This window comes from Ranitomeya variabilis, chromosome 2 (assembly GCF_051348905.1).
Source record: "Ranitomeya variabilis isolate aRanVar5 chromosome 2, aRanVar5.hap1, whole genome shotgun sequence".
Lineage (NCBI taxonomy): Eukaryota > Metazoa > Chordata > Amphibia > Anura > Dendrobatidae > Ranitomeya > Ranitomeya variabilis.
The window spans coordinates 168,510,613-168,537,978 of record NC_135233.1 but is presented as its reverse complement, the minus strand read 5'-3'; the positions used below and the strand labels follow the sequence as shown (position 1 = coordinate 168,537,978).

General features: G+C 47.1%; 1 protein-coding gene across 2 annotated transcripts in view; it reads left to right on the top strand.

The window, feature by feature from the left end:
• The first annotated feature begins 2,757 nt into the window (after positions 1 to 2,757).
• Positions 2,758 to 27,366, top strand: part of SPAST (spastin) — a 77,664-nt gene continuing 53,055 nt past the window's right edge. For both annotated transcript variants that reach the window (XM_077283153.1, XM_077283152.1), the window contains exons 1-3: positions 2,758 to 3,272; positions 7,994 to 8,077; positions 15,197 to 15,280. In XM_077283153.1, coding sequence (XP_077139268.1) covers positions 2,891 to 3,272; positions 7,994 to 8,077; positions 15,197 to 15,280 — 550 coding nt within the window. In that variant the 5' untranslated portion in view covers positions 2,758 to 2,890. The remainder of the gene's footprint in view (positions 3,273 to 7,993; positions 8,078 to 15,196; positions 15,281 to 27,366) is intronic.

Here is a 27,366-nt window from a genome sequence, read left to right as displayed (position 1 = left end):
ATTTTCAGCATTCAACGGATATTAGTCCACATTTCCACATGGAACTTTACTGCATGCATATTGTGTTGATATGGTAGTTGCTTTGTTTTTATAGGTTCTCTATCTGTCAATTTGTGTGTGGTGTTTTACTGTATTTAATAAAGTTTTTTTCAATTTTAATCACAGTGTATATACCTTCATTTCCCCATGCACACAAGGGAAATTTTGTTCTACTATATTCTACTGAGGTATTTAAAACAATTGGGACTTATGTTATTTATATGTTTGCTACTGTTTTCTAACAGATTTCCCTGGTTATTTGAGATGGACCTTAAGGCTAGGGAAACATCCTGGCGGTCCAAAGCCACGGACTTATTCAGACAGGGAACCTTCGCTGCACAGGATGGTAACACAGATAATCGTGATCTGATGACCCACTATAAAAATGCTGTACATAGAAAACTTAAAACATGGTGGAATAAAACTGCTTTAGAAAATTATATTGAACGCAACATCATCCCCAGGGGTCTTCGGGTACAAGTATACCCCTCCTTCGAGTTAGAAGATAACCTTCCCTATAAATGCAGGCTTTACCGTGTTATTAGCCATAGGTAAGTGTTCACACTAGGCAGACAGGTTAGTTGCCCATCCGTTTTGAGATTACCTTGACGTTTGGTGGATGGGCTCACAACTTTTGGCCAAATCTTGTGCTAAAAATCTCATGTGTTTTTTCATAACTTTCACAAGCCATTATGCTGTTCACATTTCATATATTGCACATTTCCTTGCCTTAGCACAATAAAATTGAGTGCAGCCATTATCTATTTGGTATGTAAGACTTTTTGGTTATGCACCAGTTCAGACTAGATGGCTGTTCAGTCAGTTTTTCTATATTTACTATGTATGTATATATATATATATATATACGGTGCCTAAAAGTAGTATTCAACCCCCTGCAGATTTAGCAGGTTTAATAAGATGCAAATAAGTTAGAGCCTTCAAACTTCAAACAAGAGCAGGATTTATTAACAGATGCATAAATCTTACAAACCAAAAAGTTTTGTTGCTCAGTTAAATTTTTATAAATTTTAAACATAAAAGTGTGGGTCAATTATTATTCAACCCCTAGGTTTAATATTTTGTGGAATAACCTTTGTTTGCAATTACAGCTAATAATCGTCTTTTATAAGACCTGATCAGGCCGGCACAGGTCTCTGGAGTTATCTTGGCCCACTCCTCCATGCAGATCTTCTCCAAGTTATCTAGGTTCTTTGGGTGTCTCATGTGGACTTTAATCTTGAGCTCCTTCCACAAGTTTTCAATTGTGTTAAGGTCAGGAGACTGACTAGGCCACTGCAACACCTTGATTTTTTGCCTCTTGAACCAGGCCTTGGTTTTCTTGGCTGTGTGCTTTGGGTCGTTGTCTTGTTGGAAGATGAAATGACGACCCATCTTAAGATCCTTGATGGAGGAGCGGATGTTCTTGGCCAAAATCTCCAGGTACGCCGTGCTATCCATCTTCCCATGGATGCGGACCAGATGGCCAGGCCCCTTGGCTGAGAAACAGCCCCACAGCATGATGCTCCCACCACCATGCTTGACTGTAGGGATGGTATTCTTGGGGTCGTATGCAGTGCCATCCAGTCTCCAAACGTCACGTGTGTGGTTGGCACCAAAGATCTCGATCTTGGTCTCATCAGACCAGAGAACCTTGAACCAGTCAGTCTCAGAGTCCTCCAAGTGGTTATGAGCAAACTGTAGATGAGCCTTGACATGACGCTTTGAAAGTAAATGTACCTTACGGGCTCGTCTGGAACGGAGACCATTGCGGTGGAGTACGTTACTTATGGTATTGACTGAAACCAATGTCCCCACTGCCATGAGATCTTCCCGGAGCTCCTTCCTTGTTGTCCTTGGTTTAGCCTTGACTCTTCGGACAAGCCTGGCCTCGGCACGGGAGGAAACTTTCAAAGGCTGTCCAGGCCATGGAAGGCTAACAGTAGTTCCATAAGCCTTCCACTTCCGGATGATGCTCCCAACAGTGGAGACAGGTAGGCCCAACTCCTTGGAAAGGGTTTTGTACCCCTTGCCAGCCTTGTGACCCTCCACGATCTTGTCTCTGATGGCCTTGGAATGCTCCTTTGTCTTTCCCATGTTGACCATGTATGAGTGCTGTTCACAAGTTTGTGGAGGGTCTTAAATAGTCAGAAAAGGCTGGAAAAAAGAGATAATTAATCCAAACATGTGAAGCTCATTGTTCTTTGTGCCTGAACTACTTCTTAATACTTTAGGGGAACCAAACAGAATTCTGGTGGGTTGAGGGGTTGAATAATAAATGACCCTCTGAAAAGACTTTTCACAATTTAAAAAAAAAAAATAAACAAAGAAATAACATTCTTTTTTGCTGCAGTGCATTTCACACTTCCAGGCTGATCTACAGTCCAAATGTCACAATGCCAAGTTAATTCCAAATGTGTAAACCTGCTAAATCTACAGGGGGTTGAATACTACTTGTAGGCACTGTGTATATATATATATATAGATATATATATATAGATATATATAGATAGATAGATACATATAGATAGATAGATAGATAGATAGATAGATATATGGGCGTGCCTATCTACACGGAGGGCGTGTCTGCGTGTAATAAAGGACAACACACATATCACACAAGCGCAGTGAGCACCAGGACCCAATCGCGTAAGATGAGGGCGTGTCCAAGTCATTCCGTTTGAGGAAATGCGCCCGCATCAGCTGACTTATGCCCGCTGCCTGGGCGGAGATTACAAAAGAAACGCCTCCTGATGGGCGTGGTTAGACGTCAGTGAGTGCGGCCGTGTCAGACGCAGTGGGCGGAGCTGTGGCGCTGAGCCCGGTGTTATGGCGGCGGCTGCGGGCTCTGTGAATGAATTCTCCGGGTGGAAGAGGACACAAAAAGAAACCGGTGACCCCAACGGCAAGCCCAGGTCCCGGGCCCCCAGCACCGCCCTCTCGCTCGGAGTCTCCGGTGCAGGGCGCCCCGCCTTCTCCTCATAAGCGGAACCTGTTCGTCTTCTCGTACCCCCTGCTCGCCGCCTTCTCGCTCCTCCGGTTCATCGCCTTTCAGCTCGGCCTGCTCTTCGCCTGGTGCTGTGACCGCCTGTCCCGCAGGGTGATGGCGGACAAGAAGCTTCGTGATCTCGGCGCTTCCCCGGACAGGCCGCAGGAGCCGGACGTGGTGCGGAGCTATCACCAGCAGGCCTTCCAGCACATCTCCATGGCGCTCCGTATAGACGAGCAGGAGAAAGGTGAGGAGCGATGGCGGCACCGCTGTGTGTACTGCCGGGCTGCTGCTGTCTGCTGACTCAGATCGGCGCCGCTGCATGTGCATGAGGACGAGCTGCGGCTCCTGTGCGGCTGTCACCTGTGCCCGGAGCTGTCAGTCCTGGAGATCTCCACCCCCGGCGGCCTCTGTGCCCGGAGCTGTCAGTCCTGGAGATCTCCACCCCCGCCCTGTGGTGTCCCCGGCGGCCCCTGTGCCCAGAGCTGTCAGTCCAGGGAGATCTCCACCCCCACCCTGTGGTGGCCCCTGTGCCCGGAGCTGTCAGTCCAAGGAGATCTCCACCCCCGCCCTGTGGTGTCCCCGGCGGCCTCTGTGCCCGGAGCTGTCAGTCCTGGAGATCTCCACCCCCACCCTGTGGTGTCCCCGGCGGCCCCTGTGCCCGGAGCCGTCAGTCCAGGAGCTCTCCACCCTCGCTCTGTGGTGTCCCCAGGGGCCCCTGTGCCCGGAGCTGTCAGTCCTGGAGATCTCCACCCCCGCCCTGTGGTGTCCCCGGCGGCCTCTGTGCCCGGAGCTGTCAGTCCTGGAGATCTCCACCCCCGCCCTGTGGTGTCCCCGGCGGCCCCTGTGCCCAGAGCTGTCAGTCCAGGGAGATCTCCACCCCCACCCTGTGGTGGCCCCTGTGCCCGGAGCTGTCAGTCCAAGGAGATCTCCACCCCCGCCCTGTGGTGTCCCCGGCGGCCTCTGTGCCCGGAGCTGTCAGTCCTGGAGATCTCCACCCCCACCCTGTGGTGTCCCCGGCGGCCCCTGTGCCCGGAGCCGTCAGTCCAGGAGCTCTCCACCCTCGCTCTGTGGTGTCCCCAGGGGCCCCTGTGCCCGGAGCTGTCAGTCCTGGAGATCTCCACCCCCGCCCTGTGGTGTCCCCGGCGGCCTCTGTGCCCGGAGCTGTCAGTGCTGGAGATCTCCACCCCCACCCTGTGGTGTCCCCGGCGGCCCCTGTGCCCGGAGCCGTCAGTCCAGTCCAGGAGCTCTCCACCCCCGCTCTGTGGTGTCCCCGGTGGCCCCTGTGCCCTGAGCTGTCAGTCCGGGGAGATCTGCACCCCTGCCCTGTGTTGTCCCTGGCGGCCCCTGTGCCCGGAGCTGTCAGTCCAGGGAGATCTCCACCCCTGCCCTGACAGGTCTCTCATGTACACAGACACCTGACGGTCACCTCTAGTAGCGCTCGAAACACCGCAGCGTTTTAGAGAAAAACCCATCTGGCTGTAGCAGTGCAGGCCGGCTCGGATTCATGGTGCTTGTTGTTTGGGCACCGTGAATGAAATAAGATTCCCTTCAGGGTAAGTTCACACTGGGGGTTTTTTCTGCAGCAAAATCTGATCTCTTGGCAGGAACGAAGCTGCAGAAAATAAAGCATGTTTTCCTTGTGGTTTTGATGCGTTATTTGCTGCGGTTTTGGCATGCTAGATTTCTCTTGTGCATGCTCAAAAAGTTTAGTGTTGAAAAAAAAAAAGTCCTATTCCACAGAACGAGGTTTCGGTGCTAAAAACGCATCAAAACTTGATACCTGCGTTTTTGGTGCATGTTTTCAGCGATTTTTCACCACACAATCATTTCAATATGTGAGAAATTCTGAAAGTGACAAACTGCATTGTGCAAAATACCATGCAAAGCACAAAATCCTGATGACGACAATAGCAATGTGTGTGCATGAGATTTCTGAAATCTCAGAATTTGCTGGTACGGTAAAATGCATCTGAAGATTTGCATTAAAAACACATCAAATAAACACTGTAAAAACGCCCAGTGTGAACTTCGCCTTAAGGCTACTCCATACGTTTTTATAGAGATACGACGGCAATTTCTCTCTAGGCAATGTGATATAGGTTGTGGCCACACTTAGACTTTTTTCACCTCCTGCACACTTCTCGTGGCAAATTTTTCTGCAATGTTGAGGAATCTTATCCAAGTGCTGCCAAGAAAATCTGCAGCAACAATTCACCTGTGCTGTGGTTTTAAGATCTGCAGCATTCATGCTTTGCAATGGAAAGAGTGAAAACTGCAACATATCTGCTACGTTTCTGCGATGAAATTCACAGCTTTTTTTTTTTTTCTTGCCACGTCGTGGTTCTCCTCGCAAATGCTCCCTGCTGGGCATTCAGAAGGCCTGCCGATACCTAGCAGCCCACACACCATCTTCAGCTTCTTGCCTGCAGAACAAAATGGTCAGGCACTTTAATTCTATCTACCCAATCCTTATCCTACCCTGACCTCATCTGTTGGTGGAGAGTTTGGAGCCGTCATATACATTAGATTGGCTGAAGTCAGTAGCCTTTCATCCAGTGTGCATGGGGACCTTTACTCTATTAAAGCACAACTCCTGTGTGTTTCTTCTACCCCCGGGGTGGTATCACTAATGTCTGTTCCCTGCCTGTAGTAAGATACCAGCTGCCGCTCTGCCTGGCACCTCTCCGGTCCCAATCCACCATTTTGTGACCGCTTCTGACTGGCTGGGAGTCACAGGTAATGGTCCGAATATCTAGGAGAGCCTCGTTCCGGCGGTCATAGACCTACATTAGGAAGTGACTTGAGGGTGACCAGCGAACATGAGCAATCTGGCAGGTCACAACTAGCAGAAGATGACTGGAGTAGTGGCGACATTGGCAGGAGATGGTGACTATAAGTAGTTTACTATAGGCTGGGAACATACATTAGTGATACCACTCCAAGGGGTGAAATCAAAATAAAATACTCTGAAGTGTTGCTTTTTATGAAAATGAGGCCTACTGCATGATGTCTAGAACAGGCCACTTGCATTAGCAGAAGTTGGCTGAAGATCTGGTGAATGATCGTTTCACATGTAGGTGTTGGTCCATACTGGCCCCTGTAGTCAGGACAGACTTTCTTTCTAGAAATGTTATTTCAGAGTGAGATCTTTTTTGTGGACTATATGGCAAAATATTTACAGCCGTCTTCTTTCCAGATGTTGGCAGTCTCGTTGGTCAGAAAAAATAATCGCTTGTTTTGTGCAGACATGTGTACCCAAATTTAGTGTAGCATTAGCCAAAAGGTATGTGGGTACAGACGTTATAGGGTTAAGGACGCACAGATGGAACCACAGTTCTGCTTCATTACGTCATTTATGCAGGTTGGCGGGCCCGGGCTCCTGCCTATGGCGGGCCCGGGCTCCTGCCTATGGCGGGCCCGGGCTCCTGCCTATGGCGGGCCCGGGCTCCTGCCTATGGCGGGCCCGGGCTCCTGCCTATGGCGGGCCCGGGCTCCTGCCTATGGCGGGCCCGGGCTCCTGCCTATGGCGGGCCCGGGCTCCTGCCTATGGCGGGCCCGGGCTCCTGCCTATGGCGGGCCCGGGCTCCTGCCTATGGCGGGCCCGGGCTCCTGCCTATGGCGGGCCCGGGCTCCTGCCTATGGCGGGCCCGGGCTTCTGCCTATGGCGGGCCCGGGCTCCTGCCTAGAGCTCATATTCTACTGCGTCCCCATTAATGTGGAAAGTCTGTTGTCGTAAATTACTTATGAGACTAGAAAAATGGCTTTTTCTAAGGATTAAAATATTCACGCTTTTAGGATACAATTGAGGTGTCTCAGATTTCCTCTATTACACAGAGCACAAATGTAATAATGTGTGAGGTTAAATGGGAATAATAATAATAAATGAGGTCATTAATAATTGACTTGTAAGTGGGGATTAGCAACCAAGCGCCTTAATGAGCGATTCCTCCAGGTGTCTGCTCTCCTTCCGCTCGAATACATTACCATGGCTGACAGGACTAGCACATGGGCTTTCTACATTTGTCTCCTGATTGTATGCCACTGAGTCTGGATGAAAGGCTGATGGCTGCTCTTCCTGATAAATTGACTTGAGGCCCAGTTTGGGAGCCTGCCTGTGGTGGTGCTTGGATTACCGCACCCTGCTGAGAGCCTCTCCTTTATGTTCTCCACCCATCTTCCTCCTTTGTATCTGAATGTGTTTTGTCATTTATGGCTTATCTACTGAACAGGAGAGAATCTCCCTGTTAAAAGACAAATGTAGATTATTTAGCTCATATAAACCCTGCATTACAACCTGTCATTCTTTTGTTTTGTCACTTTTAAAGGTGTCTCCGTTTATGTTAAGGTTACGGGGTCTATCTTTTTGTTATGCAGGGAACTTTACTAGGACTTGACCTGCAAGAACAGGTATCAAACAGATTTGTATAAAACATTGAAAATCTCACTTCATCTATGGTGCAGTTGAAGCTTTGTTTAAAAGGGGTTCTGCAACCATAATAAACCTATATCCTTGTATGAGGCAACGTTCTGATATATAGGTTTATTACAGTATATTTCTACATCTACATTTTGAGCTGCGTTTGTCATGTTTTAGGATATGTGCGCACAACATCATTTAGTCGCCGGTGTACCCCGCTTAGCCCTGTCCTACACAAATGTTTGGGATCTAAGGGACACAGTCTCTCCTTGTGGAAAGTGACAGGCCACTGTGAGGAGTCTTAAACTCCTTGCATGCTCCTCTGGGAAATGAAATATGCAAATTGCCCTTTCAAGAGGACTTAAGCTCTAGTGCCACCTATTAGAAGCTTGAGCTTTGCCACATGATTTAGGGTTACTTTAGTTTTAGTTTTTATAGTGTTTTTTTTTTTTTTTTCTTTTTCTTTTTTTTTTTTTTTTAACGTGCGGGAGGAAGTCCAACCAGAATGTCAGTGATGTTTTAAATGATTTTGTTTTCTTTATTTCCAGATCAAAAGGAACAAGCTATTGAATGTTACAAGAAAGGCATTCAAGAGCTAGAGAAAGGAATTGCAGTACAAGTTGTTGGACAAGGTAATGGTCCTATTCCACTGTGTAAGGAGAATGTATCCTGCAGCGGTGCTCCAGGTGCGCCGAACGTCTGTGGAGAAAATCTAATCTACCCAAAGATTTCATCCATTATAAGTTCATGCTAAAAACATACAACTCTGCCCTTCACCTCTCCAAACAAACCTATTTCAACACACTCATCACCTCGCTGTCCAATAACCCTAAACGTCTCTTTGACACTTTCCAGTCCCTACTCAACCCAAGAGTGCAGGCCCCAACCACTGATCTCCGCGCTGACGATCTGGCCAATTACTTCAAAGAAAAAATTGACCACATTCGACAGGAAATAATCTCCCAATCTCTTCATACCATGCACTGTCCTCCCTCCCCCCACTGCATCTAGTTCACTCTCTGACTTTGAACCAGTTACAGAAGAAGAAGTAATCAGGCTCTTTGCATCTTCTCGCCCAACCACTTGCACCAGTGACCCCATTCCATCACATCTCCTCCAGTCCCTTTCCCCGGCTGTCACCTCTCACCTAACAAAAATATTCAACCTTTCTCTCACTTCCGGTATTTTTCCATCCTCATTTAAGCATGCCATCATACAACCATTACTTAAAACACCATCCCTCGATCAAAACTGTGCCGCTAATTATAGACCTGTCTCTAACCTTCCCTTCATCTCCAAACTCCTCGAACGCCTGGTCCACTCCCGTCTTACCCGCTATCTCTCAGATAACTCTCTCTCGACCCTCTTCAATCTGGTTTCCGCTCTTTACACTCTACTGCTCTACTGAAAGTGCCCTCACTAAAGTCTCTAATGACTTACTAACAGCTAAATCTAATGGTCACTACTCCATGCTAATTCTCTTGGATCTCTCTGCAGCATTCGACACTGGATCATCCGCTCCTCCTCACTATGCTCTGCTCCATCGGCCTCAAGGACACCGTTCTCCTCCTATCTCTCTGGCTGCTCCTTCACTGTATCTTTTGCTGGTTCCTCCTCCTCTCACCTTCCCCTTACTGTTGGGGGTTCCCCAAGGATCAGTCCTAGTCCCCCTCCTCTTCTCTTTGTATACTGCCCCAGACAATCAGTAGATTTAGTTTCCAGTACCATCTCTATGCTGACGACACCCAATTTTACACTTCTTCTCCTGTTATCACGCCGACCTTTTTAGAAAACACCAGTGATTGTCTTACCGCTGTTTCTAACATCATGTCCTCCCTCTATCTGAAACTGAACCTGTCAAAAACTGAACTCCTCGTGTTCTCTCCCTCTACTAACCTATCTTTGCCTGACATTGCCATCTCCGTGTGCGGTTCCACCATTACTCCAAAGCAACATGCCCGCTGCCTTGGGGTCATACTTGATTCCGAGCTTTCATTCACCCCCCCACATCCGATCACTGGCTCGCTCTTCTTATCTGCATCTCAAAAACATTTCTAGAATTCGCCCTTTTCTTACTTTCGACTATGCAAAAACTCTTACTGTTTCACTTATTCATTCTCGTCTGGACTATTGTAACTCTCTACTAATCGGCCTCCCTCTTACCAAACTCTCCCCTCTCCAATCTGTACTGAATGCTGCAGCCAGGATCATATTCCTCACCAACCGTTACACCGATGCCTCTACCTTGTGCCAGTCATTACACTGGCTACCCATCCACTCCAGAATCCAGTACAAAACTACCACCCTCATCCACAAAGCTCTCCATGGCTCAGCACCCACCTACATTTCCTCTCTGGTCTCAGTCTACCAACCTACCCGTGCCCTCCGCTCCGCAAATGACCTCAGGTTAGCATCCTCAATAATCAGAACCTCACACTCCAGTCTCCAAGACTTTACACGTGCTGCGCCGACTCTTTGGAATGCACTACCTAGGTTAATACGATTAATCCCCAATCCCCACAGTTTTAAGCGTGCCCTAAAAACGCATTTGTTCAGATTGGCCTACCGCCTCAACGCATTAACCTAACCATCCCTGTGTGGCGTATTAAAAAAAAAAAAAGAAAACAAAACATGCTCATACACTTCATGCAGTTAATAGCCCTCTGTGTCTGTACTGCTACATACTTAGGCTGTTAACTGGTTCATGCAGCTTTACATGAACACCCGAGCCTTACACTATGGCTGATCGAACAACGAAAGCAACTGTTACCATCCACCTCTCGTGTCTCCCCTTTTCCTCATAGATTGTAAGCTTGCGAGCAGCAGGACCCTCATTCCTCCTGGTATCTGTTTTGAACTGTGATTTCTGTTATGCTGTAATGTCTATTGTCTGTACAAGTCCCCTCTATAATTTGTAAAGCGCTGCGGAATATGTTGGCGCTATATAAATAAAATTATTATTATTATCCACACACTGAGCAATCGGAGGTAATCCCAGAGTTGCCCATGTACAGTATATGGGAGCCCAGCTGAACATCTAGTTTTTATTGCACTTAGCATAATCTTGGGACATTTAAAGGGAACCGGTCACCCCCAAAATCGAAGGTGAGCTAAGCCCACCAGCATCAGGGACTTATCTACAGCATTCTATAATGCTGTAGATAAGCCCCCGATGTATCCTGAAAGATGAGAAAAAGAGGTTAGATTATATTCACCCAGGGGCGGTCCCGATTCTGTTCTGGTCCGATGGGCGTCGCGGTCCGGGGCCTCCCATCTGCATAGGATGATGTCCTCTTCTTGTCTTCACGCTGTGGCTCTGCTCTGCCCTCAACAGGACAGACAAAGTAAGCCAAAGTACTGCAGTGCGCAGGCGTGGGCCTCTCTGACCTGTCCTGGCGCCTGCGCACTGCAGTACTTTGCTCTGCCCTCAACAGGACAGACAAAGTACGCCTGCGCCGCGTGAATACAAGGAGAGGACATCATCGTAAGAAGATGGGAGGCCCCGGACCCGACTGCGACACCCATCAGATCAAACCACAGCGGGACCTTCCTTGGGTGAGTATAATCTAACCTCTTTTTCTCATCTTTTAGAATACATTGGGGGCTTATCTATAGCATTCCAGAATGCTGTAGATAAGCCCCTGATGCCGGTGGGCTTACCTCACCTTCGATTTTGGGAGGGACAGGTTCCCTTTAAATGTCCCAAGATTATGCTAAGTGCAATAAAAACTAGATGTTCAGCTGGGCTCCCAGGTTCCCTTTAAGTTTTCACTTACAACTACAGGTATTGAAGGAGTATTCTTGAGTTTGTAAGTTATTCCGTACCTATGGGATAGGAAATAAGTTAGTGATCGCTGGGGGGGGTCCAACTGCTGGGACTCCCATTGATCTCAAGAACCGGTACTATGAAGAGCCCTGTGTAACTGGCGTGGTGGTCAGTCAAGCGCACTGCTGAAACAGGATTTGAGAAAGCTACGATGTTACCAGGATCAGTCCATATGGAAACAATCCCCTGTAATAGTGGGGGCCAATTCTGTTGCAGATCAGGAACAGTAAAGAGTTTAAAAAAAAAAAAAGAAAAAAAAAGGAATTGAAGGCACAGCCACTGAAAATACAAAAGGTAAATATGAAATTGCCATAGGATACAGACTTGCGAGTTTCTGGTGTACACTGAGCCCTTAGTCATGGTTTATTACTTTGAACCATGGGGAACCTATTTAAAACGAACACCAACCAATGATATTGAAGCATAAGTTAACCCCTTAATTAGCAAACCGTAATCTTTACAGAATGTGTGCAAATTTCATTATGCAAATATTAAAGAAAGTATAGCTGAGTAATCTGAATTTCCATAAAGGATAGATCGTGTCTATGATGCATGCCATTCTGCTGTAGAATATAAATGCAACATCTGTCACTCCTCCCTAATTAATCGGGGTCTCCGCCAGTCGCCACCTTTCATCGGTCGTTGTACCTTCTCATTTCCAAAAAATCGCAAATTGACTGTCACCATCATGCATCTGTAAAAATGTCTAATGGAATTTAATCCAGTTATGTTCCGTATCTTTAATTTTTTTTTTTTTTTTTTCTTTTTAAGGCTGTGTGCACGTTCAGGATTTTTCGCGTTTTTTCTCTATAAAACTATACAAAACGCATACATATGGATCCCATCATTTATAATGCATTCCGCAATTTTTGTGCATATGTTGTGTTTTTTTTTCCGTGTAAAAAAACGCAGCATGTTCATTAATTTAGCAGATTTTTCGCGAAAAAAACGCATGTGGATTTCCTGCAGAAAAAGTCCAGTTTTGTGCAGGAAAATTCTGCAGATAATCCTGACGTGTGCACATAGCCTTAATCTTCCTGATGGTGCATCCTACATAACACTGCAGGCAATACATGTTATAATAGACTACATGGTGTGTATCGCTGTTAATAAAGCTGGTTATGCTGCGGCATCTGTGCCTCCATTGTTTTAAGCGCATGTCTGCAGACATTGCATGTGCTCTATAGAAACCATATAGACTTTTTTTTGCATTCATGTGTAACGAAACAATTTTTACAGATGCACAATGGTGACATAATCAGTTTGAGACTTTTTGGCATTGAGGTGATGGAACGTCCAGTGAGAGGTGGTGACTGGCGAAGACTCCGGCGAATTAGGGAGGTGTCATGGATGTTGTACTCTAGATTGCCGAATAGCATGAATTAGACGTGATCTATATATGTATTTTTTTTATCTGAAATCCTCTTATTTTGAAATGTATCCATATTTGCCTAACGGGTTTTGTCAATTAAGCGGTTAATTTATGCTTCAGTATCATTGGATGGTGTTATTTCCCATGGCTCAGTGTGGCTAAGGGCACTGTGTATGCCTGTAACCGATGGTGATTGCATGTTGTATACCCTTTTAATGGATTTCTAGTAAAGAAGAAACCAAGCGTTTGTATTTTCAGTGGTGTTCTTTTTCTGCAATTCTCTATACACTGCTGCTCCCTTGGTTCTTGTGGAAGATCAGCGCAGTGCTTGGTTATGTCCGGCTATCCTATTAAGAATGAATGGAGCGTCAGTGCGTCGACCTCCCCTCCATTCACACGGAGTTACTTAGAGACCCGGTTCTTGGGGTCGAGCAGGCAATAAAGTAATGGTGAAAATGATAAAAGATGCTCTGCAGGGCAGGTATAGCTGCTAAATGAGCTTGGCTGGATGTCTGTTCATTCTCTAAATTTTTTAATAAACCGATCTCCGGTCACCTTACTGAAAGGGAATATTTCAGCAGGTTTTTGCTATGTAATGTGACTGCAGCGTGAGGTAGGGGACAGACCCTGATTCCAGTGTTGTCACTTGGTGTGCTGGGTGCAGTTCCGATAGATCTAGCAGAGCTCAGTTGTGGAGCAGTGTATATCCTCCCCACACGCCAGCTTTCTGTGTGCATTGTGTAGTGACAGCTGCTAAGCAGTGCTGGTGGTTTGGTTAGACTACCCTGCATGTGCCATGTTTTGTAGTAATCTGCTGCTAATTTAAAATAATGGTTGTATTGAAACAGCAATACACAGCTTAGTAAGTGACACATCACTAGAATCAGGATCTCTGCCTCTACATTATGGCAATCTCAGATTACATGACAAAACCCTGCTGGCAGGTTCCTTTTTAATGTGAGTTAGCCAATATCCTTCCTTTTTTATCCCGTGTGTTATTTGCATGTAGCCTAACTGGAATTATACATATTAGCAATCCCAGTATAAAAGATGCGCTGTAAGGTATAATGGACAGACCAAGCATCTTCCTGAACCACAGGGGAGTCGGGAGGGATTTTTATGTGAGCTGCAGATGCAATCTGTTCACATCACATCTTTTGCCTTAGTTGGACACGTACATCTTGAGCGTTCCTGGTTTGCCTGCTCCTTACTTCATCTTGTGGGAAACTACAGTGATGACTTCCCACGTATGGTGTCACCTGACTGAAGCTTCCTTTCCAGGAGGTCTGTGATTGTGGCATCTGTCCTCCATAGGCTATTGGTACCATCCAGACCAGAATAAATGGCCAGTACTTGCAGCTCCAGCACCGCCTCGAGACAACGGTCGCACTGAGGTGTAGACGGCACAAGACTGCTGAGCCGAGTGATGGACTGCAGCGGTCATGTGCTGTAGATGTGATGCCACCATTACCTGGATGTTGTAGTATAGCATATTCGGGCCATGGACACGAGTAGTTTACCCATAGTAAACACTAAATGTAAAATGAGATGTGATCAGGTCATTAGCTGTAGTCAGTGATCATGCATGTCCTAAAAAATGTAATGACTTCAGCCATTCCCCACTGGGAGTCCTTTTTTTCAGTCATTAATACAGTTGGTAATTGTTAATAAAATAAATAAGCTGCTGGCCTGGAAAATGCAGTTATTGGCCATGTTAGAAAATGCATAAAAAATTCACTGTTAAGTAAGCTTTAAAAGCATTGGGGTATGTGCACACATTCAGTATTTGCTGCAAGCATTGAAACCTTGTCTCTGGCCTGAAAACATGTGTTTTTCATGCATTTTTTTCCCCATTTTAAAGGGAACCTGTCACCCCAAAAATCATATGAGCTGCGGCCACCAGCATCAGGGGCTTATCTACAGCATTCTGTAATGCTGTAGATAAGCCCCCGATGTAACCTGAAAGATGAGAAAGAGGTTATATTATACTCACCCAGGGGCGGTCCGATGGGCGTCCCGGTCCGTTCCGGGGCCTCCTATCTTCATTTGATGACGTCCCCTTCTTGCCGCGGCTCCTATGCAGGCGTACTTTCTGCCCTGTTGAGGGAAAGGTCAGAGAGGCCCGACGCCTGCGCACTGCAGTATTTTACACTGCCCTCAACAGGGCAGACAAAGTACGCCTGCGCCGGAGCCGTGACAGAAACAAGGAAGAGGACGTCATCGTATGAAGATAGGAGGCGCCGGACCGCGACGCCCATCGGACCGGACCGCCCCTAGGTGAGTATAATCTAACCTGTTTTTCTTGCCTTTCAGGATACTTCGGAGGCTTATCTACAGCATTCCAGAATACTGTAGATAAGCCCTGATGCCGGTGGCCGCAACTCATATACGATTTTTGGGGTGACAGATTCCCTTTAAATGGGTGAAAACATTGAAAGAATGGAAACTGCTTCAGATCTGCAAGAAAAAATAAGGAACATGTGCATGAGGTGTTAGAAATGCATTGTATTTTGTATTTATTAATCACACATACATGTTCTGTTTTCTTTGAAGGGGAGCAGTATGACAGAGCACGACGTCTACAAGCAAAGATGATGACAAATTTAATAATGGCAAAGGATCGCCTGCAGTTATTGGGTATGCATGCTGAGGGGTGCGAAGTAGATTCTTGCACACGAATACTACATTAATCAGTAAGGTAGCCTTCTGTCCCACACTGACTGCAGCCACACTTGTCGAGGCTTTCAGGGCCCTTAGCTAGGACACAATGACATAAAGCCATTGTCTTACAGAATTAAGTAACTAAAAAAACTTAATCTACCTTTTTAGAAAGAAGGCATGTTGAGAGTTGTCAGTCGATGCCTGTGGGACAGGCTCGAACCCGGGCCTCCGAATTCAAGCAGCATTTTACTCTAAAATCATTCCCCAAACAGGAGAAGTCCTCGGAATCAGGGTGGTGCACCCTCACCGATCATGTGATTGAAGGGCACAGCTCTGGGAATTCTGTAGCTTTATGTTCTCCCATACCTGTGATTAGGACAGACCTTGCAGTACCGTTCGTGGCCACTAGACTATATACAGCGCTTGCTGGTGCCACAACCCTCTCAATCAGCTCATTGCTTCAGGAGTTGAACCCCCACCGATATGGATGACTTGTTCTAAGCATTGGTAGTCAGTAATAAAGTCCAGGAAACCCCTGAAGCTTTAGACCTCCCCCTATACTATTACTGTGTACCAGACTCTGTACCCCTATAGAAAATAATCTGCATGGATAAGGGGCACATGACATTTTGCACAAGGGCCATTACCCCTATGGTAAGTACTATAAATGCTAAACTGATGCAACATGTGATATTCTTTCCTGGTTTTACTCCTAAATACCTTGAATGCATTGGAAATCCATGCTAAGGGTGTACTAAATAACGCCGTCGTCTTTATTACTGATCACCTCCTTCCTGTAATACCGCATGAATGCTCTGCTAATACTGATACCATGCCATTTGTAGAAAAAAATCTGTCATGTTTTTCTTAGTTGTTTTTTCCATTTGTCAGTTTTGATCTAAAAATGTTTTTTATGGCAAAAGTTTAATTACATATAAATGAGGGGGCTTCAGTGTACCCTTGGCCTGGCCGGGGGCTTAGTGCACCTCATGACTGGCGACGTTCTCTTTGGAGCCCTGCCTGATCCAGCTCCACAGCCCTGCATATTCTACTGACACATGCAGTGCCGGTGTGCAGGGGCAGAGCCCTCATTCCCGTCTATGTATAGGGGCTGTTCGCTACCCCCGGGATCACAAAGCTGTGCCCCATAATGGTGACGAGGACACTCACAATGTCCGTGCACATGCCTTCTCACCCCCTCTCCTGTGTATAGCAGCCGCTGCTCTCACCACTGCGATCACCAGGCCATGGATGAGAACTCGGCCCCTGCACACTGACACTGCAGCAGCCGGGCTCCTGCATACAGCGTGTGCATGGCTGGGGCATTAGGTCCAAAGCAAGTGCTGCCAATCGCCATGAGGGAAGTGGCATAGAATTGGAAGTGAGGGGGAGGAAAGCTGCATCAAAGCCTCCATTTCCTCATGTAATAACACTGTTATAAAGCACATTTACTATAAGCCTACAGTACCAGTGTGACGTCTATAATGGCGAAGTCCCCTGTATGAAGATCTAAATGGTTACATTTTGGTTTTGGGGTTGATACTCCCTTTAGAGACCATTATCAGGAGAATCAGACTGATTTACGTGTTTCTTGCCTCCCTGATGACAGATTTTCTTTTCTCTGGCTGCATGTAGCAGTCGACCTCTCTACCACCGCGCATGCTGCTAACGTTCTCCATAATCACTCTAACATTATAGGTACAGCGTGCGCCAGCAACCTATCGCTCTTGGGCCACAGCTGGCATGTCATATTTCACTGGCACGACAGGGTCAACCCTTGGGATACGTGCCCACAATCAGTATTTATGCAGCGTCAAACCCGCAACAGCCAGCGGTGACCGCATAGTGGATGGGATTCCTAGAAATACTATGTCTACTATGCATGGACGCCTGCGGGTCACCCGCGGACTCTGGCATGCGGTGCGTCTTTCAGGACCACAGAATGGCAATTTCTCTTGTGCAGACATTAGTCTCCGCAACAGAAATGTAATCAGTAGAATGTATTGAATGCCGAATTTACCGGTGTTCAGTAGACGGCAGCGCTTGGGGTGCACGGATCGTGGGCACACAGCCGTTCACACCTCAGAGGTTTGTAGGGGAGCTGATCTGATTAGCAGTGATCTCCATGTACCGTGCGGTTAGCTCAGGGACCCAGTTCTGTCTTATACAGGACAGTGGTGTGTCCTCCCCACATCCTTCGCACTTCTCAGTGATGCCTCTATAAAGACAGTTGCCAGCCTTACTTTTCACCATGTTTGACTGACACTCGGGGCCTGAAGCATGGAAGGCACAAATGCCTCCTGTGAGCCACACGCTACAATGTGTCTGGAAAAGATCTCTACCTATAACGCTCAATGTTTCCTTTAAAGACCTGATTCTCATATATGCAGTGTTTGGCACACATTGACATTACACAACGTACATGTATGTTTGTGTGTTGGCCATATAAGCTTGTGACCTGGACGCACATCCTGTTAGTGCCCACTGCTGGGTGCATAGAGAAGAGGGGTTCGTGTTTGATTTGTAAAATCTGCAGTACAACTTCCCCAGCAGTCATTGATGGGCTGTGACTCTTCATCTTGGCATATAGTGGGTGTGATGTCATAGAGGACCTTATCCTCCCGATCATTACAGGGGGTGGAAAGATGGAGGGAATTTTCCATCACACTCTGAACCCCAATTATGGGCCTTTTTATTTATGAGAAAGCTTTCCATTTTCCCCATTACAATATATTGCGTTGTGAGCAAGTCTGTAATGGAAGTTTAAAGTGTGTGTTCTTCTACTGCCTTGAAATTATTTTTAAATCTCCATCTTTCATCGGTCATAAAAATGTTTTCAGGTGTAACATTTTTTTTTTTTTTTAAATTAGTTGTGTGATGAATTGGTCTTTGTCTGAAGGCATATGAGGTCTGATAAATATTCCAGCACCTCTTCTGTTGTGTAGTCGGTGTCATCAACACTCTTACATTATCAGTAGATACTTGTATATGATATGAATATGTCCAGTGGTCAGTGGAGTGATGGATTTACATTAGACTCGCCTATGGAGACTATCTGCTCTCTGCACTGCAGTGTTTCTCCAATTTCAGCATTGTTCCCTAAGGAAACCCTGATGGAATCAGTAGTGGCTGTGTGTGAATCTGTACTTGGAGACTCCACCAGCCAAGCTTTTCTTGGGGAGGTGATAAGAATAAATTAGCAGATGTGTGCATGACTTAAGGGAGTGCCAAAGTCTAGCCGAATGCTGCGTTTGGCTTTCTGTGGCGCTCCCTTATGAATGAATCATGCAGTGGTGCCCATATGTTCTTGGAATCAATGCAGGTCCAAGCGATCGACAAGTTATACCCTATGCTGTGGATGGGGATAACTTCTGAACTTGGTACAATCCCTTTAACTTTAAGGCATTTATGTCAGAAATCTGTGTTGGAAGTAGGTTTCCATTGCACCTAATCGGTAGTAATCCTCTGATTGTTTTCTTAATAAGAGGGCAAGATACAGCTGTCTGATGCACACTGTCGGCTAAGCTGTCAAAGAATTGGGCAAGTTGGCATTGAACATGTTTGATCTTTTCCCACGCTGTTGAGAGATTCTGGGCATCTCTATACACATTAGAATGTTAGCAGATCCACCAAGCGTGGTGGGTGAGGCCAACGTTTGCCTATTGTATATGCCCACCCTAAGACTTGAGCAGATCTGATGGCCTGTTTAGTTGCCATCAGTATTCAAGTGTGTTAGGAGAAGACACATAAGCCCCATTGTGTTTCACAGAGGATCTTGTGTACATGCTTCACCATAAGCATAGGATACTGGCGCTTTGCTGCCTGGTTTGTTGGCTTGCATCTAATGTTTCGCTGATCTGACTGAATATTTACGTTTTTAGGGAAGACTGCCGTATTTCTCGTGCAGGAATCCCAACTTAAAACTTGTATTGGCTGACTGCTCTCCTGACCTGAGCATGACAGCTGCATAGTAATCCATCACGCTGTCATGCTGGGGTCGGAGAGGTGCCGGCCAGTCCGTGCAGTGCGATGCGATTATCACACGAGAAATACGGCAGTGTGCCTCTGCCCTTAGAGAGGAATTTTACCCTTTTGTATGGTGATTTGCTCCATTTAGAGCATATAAAAACCCAATGAACAGCAGGTTGGGTCTCCTTCACCTTCTGGGAGGGTGTCCATTACGTTATCATTGATGACCTATCCTGAGGATAGGTCATCAATGTCTGATCAGTTGGGGTCTGACACCAAGCACTCCTGCCGGTCAGCTGTTATCTGTGTCGATGACGGCCACTGACTGGAAATACTCCGTTGTGGCACGGCTCAGTCTTCTGACAGTGGCTGCGACTGGGTACTGCACATCCGCCTCCTATTGATTTGAGTAGGAGAATGTAGGTCAGAACACACTGAACCAAAGCAATGCAAACTGTATACCGTATATTAACTAGCACTTTTGTATATCCGTGATATATATGTGCACACAATGGAATGTCAGACCATTCAGATAGGTACAGTAACACTAATAAAGACTGAATACAGGTCAAGGAGGACTCAAAGCATGAAATAAGAGATTGAAAATAAAACACCTTTGTTTAGGATTGTTGGTGAAATGGTGGCACAACTAGCAGGAGCGCTGCACGTACAAAGAGCAAGAATGTATAACAGACGTATACAATGAGGATACATGTAAAATAGTACGCCAAGATGAGGGCTGGTAATGTAGGAGTAGCAATAATATAAAATAAATGTAATAGTGCCCAAGTGGACAGGTCTTGTTAAGTATAGTCCTAATACCAAAAACTAGAGTATATAGAAATATAACAAGAGTAAGTTGTCCGGATCAGTAGACCTGGAGGTATGTATCATTGGTGTAAAAGTGTAGATGTGCTAAAAAGGTATAGGAAATGATAGCACAAAGGTAAGAATATGCCAAATCTGAAAGGGGGTACACTAGGGCAGTGATTTTCAACCTTTTTTGAGCCGCGGCACACTTTTTATACTTAAAAAATCCCGGGGCACATCACCAACCAAAATGGCACAAAATGACACTAAAACAGCACATATTCTACATATAGTTAATAATACAGATTCTAAATGTATTTATACTCACTCAGTGTGAAACCTGGGCCTGTTTCGATAAACACAAAAGGGATATCCTGGCAGGAATGGTGGAAAGACACACACGAAGCTCTTCCTCAACAGTTCTCAGTCTCTCCCTGTTTTTAGTTTTTATCGCAGTCAAGCTTGAGAAGCCCAGCTCACATAGATATGTGGTCGAAAATAGGAGCAATGTCAAAATAGCTTTGTTGGCCAGAATGGGGAACTCCTTGGCAACAGATAACCAAAAACTGTCCAAAGGAAGATCAGCAAACTTTAGCTTTAAACCGCGATCTTGCTTCAGTTCAATGAGTTCCTCTTGTCCTTTCCAGCAACGGATAATGAGCTGTATGGGTCCCTAACCCAGTCAAGGCATTCTGTGAAGGTTGAAGAGAAATAAAACGATAACTTCTCCTCAAGAGTTTTCAAATGTCTGCCAATCACCTCGCACATTGCAGCAGTGTTGTCATCATGCAGTTTCTCGGTGAGCGGGAACATCTGAAGGTTGCCACCCTGCACATGTTGCTGCCAGAGCTGCAACTTTAAATGGAATCCGTTCATTTTATCAGTGCTTGTAAGCAGGTTTTCATTTCGGCCTTGCATCCGTGTGTTTAGTTCATTCAGATATTGAAATATATCAGCCAGGTATGCCAGCTTTGCACACCACTCATCACTTGCAAGCAGCTTTGAATAATCGGACCTCTTGTTTGTCAGAAATATTTTAAGTTCCTCTCGCAACTCATACACACGGGCCAGCACTTTGCCGCGTGACAGCCACCTGACCTCCGTGTGGAGCAATAAGATTTAATGTTCCGCTCCCATTTCTGTACACAAAGACGCAAATAAGTGACATCTCAAAGGTCGCATCTTCACAAAGTTCACTATGCGCACAACATCATCCAACACGGGAGCTAGATCTGCTGGTAAGGTCTTTGCAACGAGGGCCTCACGGTGCAAGAAAATAGAATTAGAACTTACCGGTAATTCTCTTTCTAGGAACCTTCCACGACAGCAGTATCGGAGGATGTCTCCCCGCCCTAATAGGGGACAGGAACAGAAAGAGGTTAAATACCCCTCCCCTTCCTGCAACCACCAGTGTTTTTTCTGGACACAGTAGCATGTTTAGTTACCACTTAAGTGCAGGAAACAATTAATACATAAATCAGATAGGGAGGGAAATTAGTGCTGTCGTGGAAGGTTCCTAGAAAGAGAATTACCGGTAAGTTCTAATTCTATTTTCTCTAGTCACCTTCCACGACAGCAGTATCGGAGCAATACCAACCGCTAATTTCTTTAGGGAGGGACAACAGCCTGGAGAACTCGTCTGCCAAACGATAGGTCCCTATTGAAGTTGAGCCTGTAGTGCCTGGTGAATGTATGGACTGACGACCAGGTGGCGGCTCTGCAAATCTTCTCTGAAGATGCGCTACCCCTCTCTGCCCAGGAAGTTGAGACTGCACGGGTGGAGTGTGCTTTTAGAGAAGCTGGAGGAGTCAGATTCTGGGATGAGTAGGCAAGGCTAATGGCCTGTTTGATCCAATTTGCTATTGTACGTTTGGCTGCCTTCTTGCCTTTATTTCGTTCTGACCACTGGACGAATAGCTTCTGATCCACCCTCCAACCTTCTGTCTGTTGAAGGTAGAATAGGACCACTCTGCGGACGTCCAGGGTATGAAAGATTTCCTCTTTTGTGTTAGATGGATTCGGACAGAAAGAGGGTAAGAGGATTTCTTGATTTCTGTGGAATTCCGAGACCACTTTAGGCATAAAGGAAGGATCTAATTTCAGGATTATGCTGTCCATAGTTACGGTCAGGAATGGCTCCCGGATTGATAAAGCCTGTATCTCCCCTATACGCCTGGCGGTAGTGATGGCCACCAGAAAGACCGTTTTTAGGGTCAAGATCTTTAAGTTGGAGGCTGAAAGGGGTTCAAAGGGGTCACCGGTCAGACTGTTCAGGACAAGATTCAAGTCCCACGGAGGGGTGTGGATGAGACGTCTTGGACGGATTCTTGTTGCTGAAGCTATAAACCGTTTGATCCATCGGTGACTTGCCAGATCTTGGTCAAAGAAAGATCCGAGGGCCGACACTTGGACCTTCAGGGTACTTGGTGAGAGTCCCATCTCCAAGCCCTTCTGGAGGAATTGAAGGATTTGAGCAATTTCCGGGTTAAATGGATCTGGTTTGTTCGGAAGACACCATGAAGAAAATTTCTTCCATATTTTCCCATAAATGGCATTAGTTATCGGCTTCCTACTTTTTTGTAGGGTTTCAATCACGTTTTGAGAGAGCCCCCTGGCCTTCAGGATCTCTGCTTCAGAAGCCAGGCTGCTAACTTCAGCTTGTGCAGGTCTGGATGAAATAGAGGACCCTGTTGAAGCAGGTCGCGTCTCTGGGGAAGTAGGATTGGACCTTCTAAGCACATGTCTGTTAACGCGTTGAACCAGCCTCTTCCTGGCCACAGTGGGGCTATCAGAATCGTTGGGACTTGGTCTATCCGGACTTTCTGCAATGTTCTGGATAGCAATGGGATTGGCGGGAAGGCATACGCTAGGGTAAATTCCCAAGGATGTGAGAATGCGTCCAGTCCTTGAGTCTCGTTTGAGATGTTCAGGGAGAAAAAGTTGTCTGACTTTTTGTTCTGTCTGCTGGCGAACAGGTCCACCTCGGGGGTTCCCCACCTCTGGACCAAGGATAGGAATATCTCCTGGTTTAGGGACCATTCCCCAGGATGAAAGTCCCTCCTGCTGAGGTAATCCGCCTGGGAATTGTCCAGCCCTTTTATATGTACTGCAGAGATGGACAGGAGGTGTTTCTCTGCCCAGGAAAAAAATCCTGCCAGCAGTTAGCTTTAGGCTTGAGTATTTCGTGCCCCCTTGGTGTCGGAGGTAGGCGACAGTGGTCATGTTGTCGGACATGACCCGTACATGGTGACCCTGGATGAGGGCCGATGAGGCTTTTAGCGCCTCCTCCACTGCTTTTAACTCAGATTTGAGGAGCTGCGTCTCATCTCTGGGGACCACAGACCCTGAAAGTGGGATTTCTCGATCACAGCACCCCAACCTCTCTGACTTGCGTCTGTTGTAAGTACTCGGAGAGGGGTCTGATCCCAGCTGACTCCCCGCTGTAAGTTTCAGGGGTTCCGCCACCATGAGAGGGAGGATCTTACATGAGTGGGAAGATGAATTTTCCTGGATAAAGCCATCTGATGTCCTCTTGAATACGACAGGATGTGAGATTGAAGAATCCTTGTATGGGCCTGGGCCCAGGAGACTGCCTGGATGCATGATGTTAGAGAACCCAGGATTGACATAGAGTCTCTTAGAGTTGGGAATTTCTGGTCTCTGAATCTGGAGATCTTGTGGACCAGATCTATCCGACGGTCCCTGGGTAAGAAGGACATTCTCTTTTCTGAGTCCAGAAGAATTCCTAGAAATTTCTTCTGAGGAGATGGCCGGAGATCTGATTTTGCCAGATTTGGAATCCACCCGAGAGACGTTAAGATGCTGAGAACCTTCGCCACGTCCTGATTGAGGCGAGAAGCTGATGGAGCAATGAGGAGGAAGGTATGGAATGACGCAGACCCCCTGTTGTCGGATAAAGATTATCACTTCCAACATGATCTTGGTGAAGACCCGTGGAGCTGATGATACTCCGAAAGGAAGGACATTGAACTGGTAATGGCTGATCCGTTTGTTTTGGGAGATGGCGAACCTGAGGAACCTCCTGTGGTCTGGGTGTATTGGCACATGGTAATATGCGTCCCTCAGGTCCAATGTGGCCATTACCCAGTTCTGTCCAATCAGCGGGATTGCTGACCTGATAGATTCCATCTTGAATCTTCGATATCTTATCACCTGATTCAGAGGTTTCAGGTTTACGATGATACGGTGTTTCCCTGAGGGTTTCTTCACCAGAAAGAGATGGGAATAATGGCCTTCTCCTCTTTCCCGATGTGGTACGTGGGAAATCACTTTCTCCCGGAGCAGGCTTAGAATATCCGACCTCCGAGCCTCCTGAAGTTTTGGAGATTGTGGAGAAGTGATTGTTAGATGGCGAGGAGGAGGACTCTCGAATTCCAATTTTAGGCCATCCTGTATGGTACGCAGGACCCACTGATCCCTGGTGATCTCCTGCCACCTGGAGAGAAAATTCGAGAGTCGACCCCCGACCTGGAAGCAGTCATTGTTTTTCAGAGGGCTGCTGGGGCTGGGGGACCATGATGTTTCTGGCTCTCCCACCTTTAGGGTAGCTCCATCGCCCCGTTTTGCCTTTTCCCCTATAGTTCTGTTGGGGTGGTTGTTCACGGGGGGGACGAAAAAAACGCTTCCTCGGGTTCCGTTGTTCTGGAAGGACCTTCTTTTTGTCTGAAGCCTTGTCCAGGATGTCGTCCAAGGCTGGTCCAAAGACATGATGGCCCTGGAAAGGGATACCACAAAGTTTGGACTTTGAGGTAATGTCTCCCCCCCCAAGACTTAAGCCACAGGGCCCTCCTTGCTGAGTTTGTAAGGACAGCGGATCTAGCGGCTACCCGAACTGATTCCGCGGAAGCGTCCGCGAGGAATCCGGTTGCTTTTTGGAGCAAGGGGAGAGAATTAAGGATGTCCTCTCTGGATGTACCTTGTACGAGGTGGTTCTCTAAGGTACGAAGCCAAATAACAACGATCTGGCCACACATGTTGAGGCCACGTTGGATTTCAATAAGTTAGTTGAGGTGTCCCAAGATCTCCTCAGTAAGCTCTCAGTTTTACGATCCATAGGATCTTTAAGTTGGGAGGAGTCTTCGAAGGGTAGGGCCGTTTTCTTAGTGACCCTTGACACCTGAACATCCACTTTGGGCATATCAAATACAGAACAATCTCCCTCCAGGGGAAAGCGATTTTTGAACTCAGATGGGACGTTCAGCCCCGTTTCTGGCAGGCTCCACTCCTGGAGGATAATGTTCTCGATGTTTTCATGTATGGGGAATCCTTTTACCGATTTAGGTTTCAGACCCCCGAACATATCATCCTGCACGGAATGGCCCTCTATCTCCTCCTCTACCCCCATGGTGCCTCTCACCATGGAAATTAACTCTTCCAAATCTTCAGAGGAGAAGAGGTACTTCCTACTATCCGATTTGGGGGCAGAAGTAGAAGTAGAACCCTCTTTTTCCCAGCTGTACTCTGAACCCGAGGTATGTATCTCGCCTGAGTCAGAGTCTGAGGCTACCCGGCCCAATTTCCTCTTCTTAGGAGGGGGAGGCTGCGGAGTCGGGGCTCGAGAGAAGGTTGCCATAGAGGACTGAACCTACTCCCTGATGAGGGTTCTAATGCTATCCATTAAAGAAGGCTGTTCGCTACGCAGCACTTCGTCTGTGCATGGTTGGCAGAGCTTCTTTGTGTATGCTGAGGGGAGCTTGGCTGCACAAGCACCACACTTGCGGCTGGGCTTCCTAGTGCCAGTGACCTTGTCTCCCTGGAACGAGAGAGAAAGGTGGACTGAGCCGCTTAAACTTTTAAAGAATGGACAGCAAGGGACATCATCCCACTACTTACAGTAGAGGGGTGCGCGCTGGGCTCTGCAGTGGCAGAGTGAGAGGGTTTGTCGCCGTCCATAACGCCAGAGGTACAGTCACCGACAGACGTCTCACTAGGAGGGCTCCCCAGTCAGGAATAAGTAGTCTTACCGAGATTCCAGCGAGTTTGGTGCTCCTCCCTCGAAAGTGTCCCTGGGGGGGGGTCCGAGACGCCCGCCCTGGCCGCCGCTGATGTTCCCAGGTTCAGGACGCCGGCCGGCGCGCCAAAGCTCCAGTTCGAAAAACCGGAAGTCCCGGAGCGCGTCACTTCTGGCGCGCGCGCGCCAACCCCGCAGCAGCGTGGGGAGAGGAGGAAGCCGGGGAGCTGCAGGAGGACCCCGGAGCACTACACCGCTCTGCATTGCCACCCGAAGGTGGCGCAGGAAGAGCGGGCGGGGGTCCCAAGTCACGCGGAGATGGGAGCAGTCTGGAGGCGGAGGAGGAGAGCGGAGCTCCCGACCGCGACTGCCCGGCTGTCAGGTAACCAGTGCTCTCGTTCGCCGGCCACGGCAGCACTATCGGAGAACCTCTTCATGCCCCTTAGGGGACAGGAAAAACACTGGTGGTTGCAGGAAGGGGAGGGGTATTTAACCTCTTTCTGTTCCTGTCCCCTATTAGGGCGGGGAGACATCCTCCGATACTGCTGTCGTGGAAGGTGACTAGAGAAACAGTGGGTAACAAGAACATCTGGGTTTCTTTCTTTAACCCTACTTACAAAGCCTTTGATGCGCCCGACCATGGCTGCGGCTCCATCAGTGCAGACACCTGTGCAGTTTTCCCATGTAAGCCCACTTTTATCAAGATATTCCGATGTGACCTGGAATATTACCTCTCCTGTTGATTTTTCTGGCAGTGCCTTGCAAAATAGGAAGTTTTCTCTAATGGCTTCTCCATCCACAAAACGCACATTGGCCAACAGCTGACAATGTCCACTGATATCCGTCGACTCATCAAGTTGCAAGGCAAATTTCTTACTGATCCGCACCTTTTCCAAAACAACTGTTTCAATGTCCGCAGACATGTCATCAATCCGTCTGGCAATTGTGTTATCAGAGAGAGGCACTTTAGCTATCTCTTTGGCTGCGTCAGGGCCAAGCATCTCATTTACAATAGCTTTACAAGCTGGCAGTATTAATGTTTCTGCCACAGTGTGTTTTTTGATTTAGCTATGAGTTCAGCAACAATGTAGCTAGCTTTGCGGGCTCTCTCATTTACCTTTGTGCTTTTTCTCAAAAAAGTTGCCCCTTTCTCATTGTTTGTTTGTACGTAAGCGTACAAAATACTCCATCGGCTTGTTTTGAACGGAAGGGTGTTTCGTTTGGAGATGGCGTTTAAGCTTGCTTGGCACCATGGCGCTATTGGATAGCTTCTCACCACACACCAAGCACAGTGGTGTTGGTGCTGTTGCAT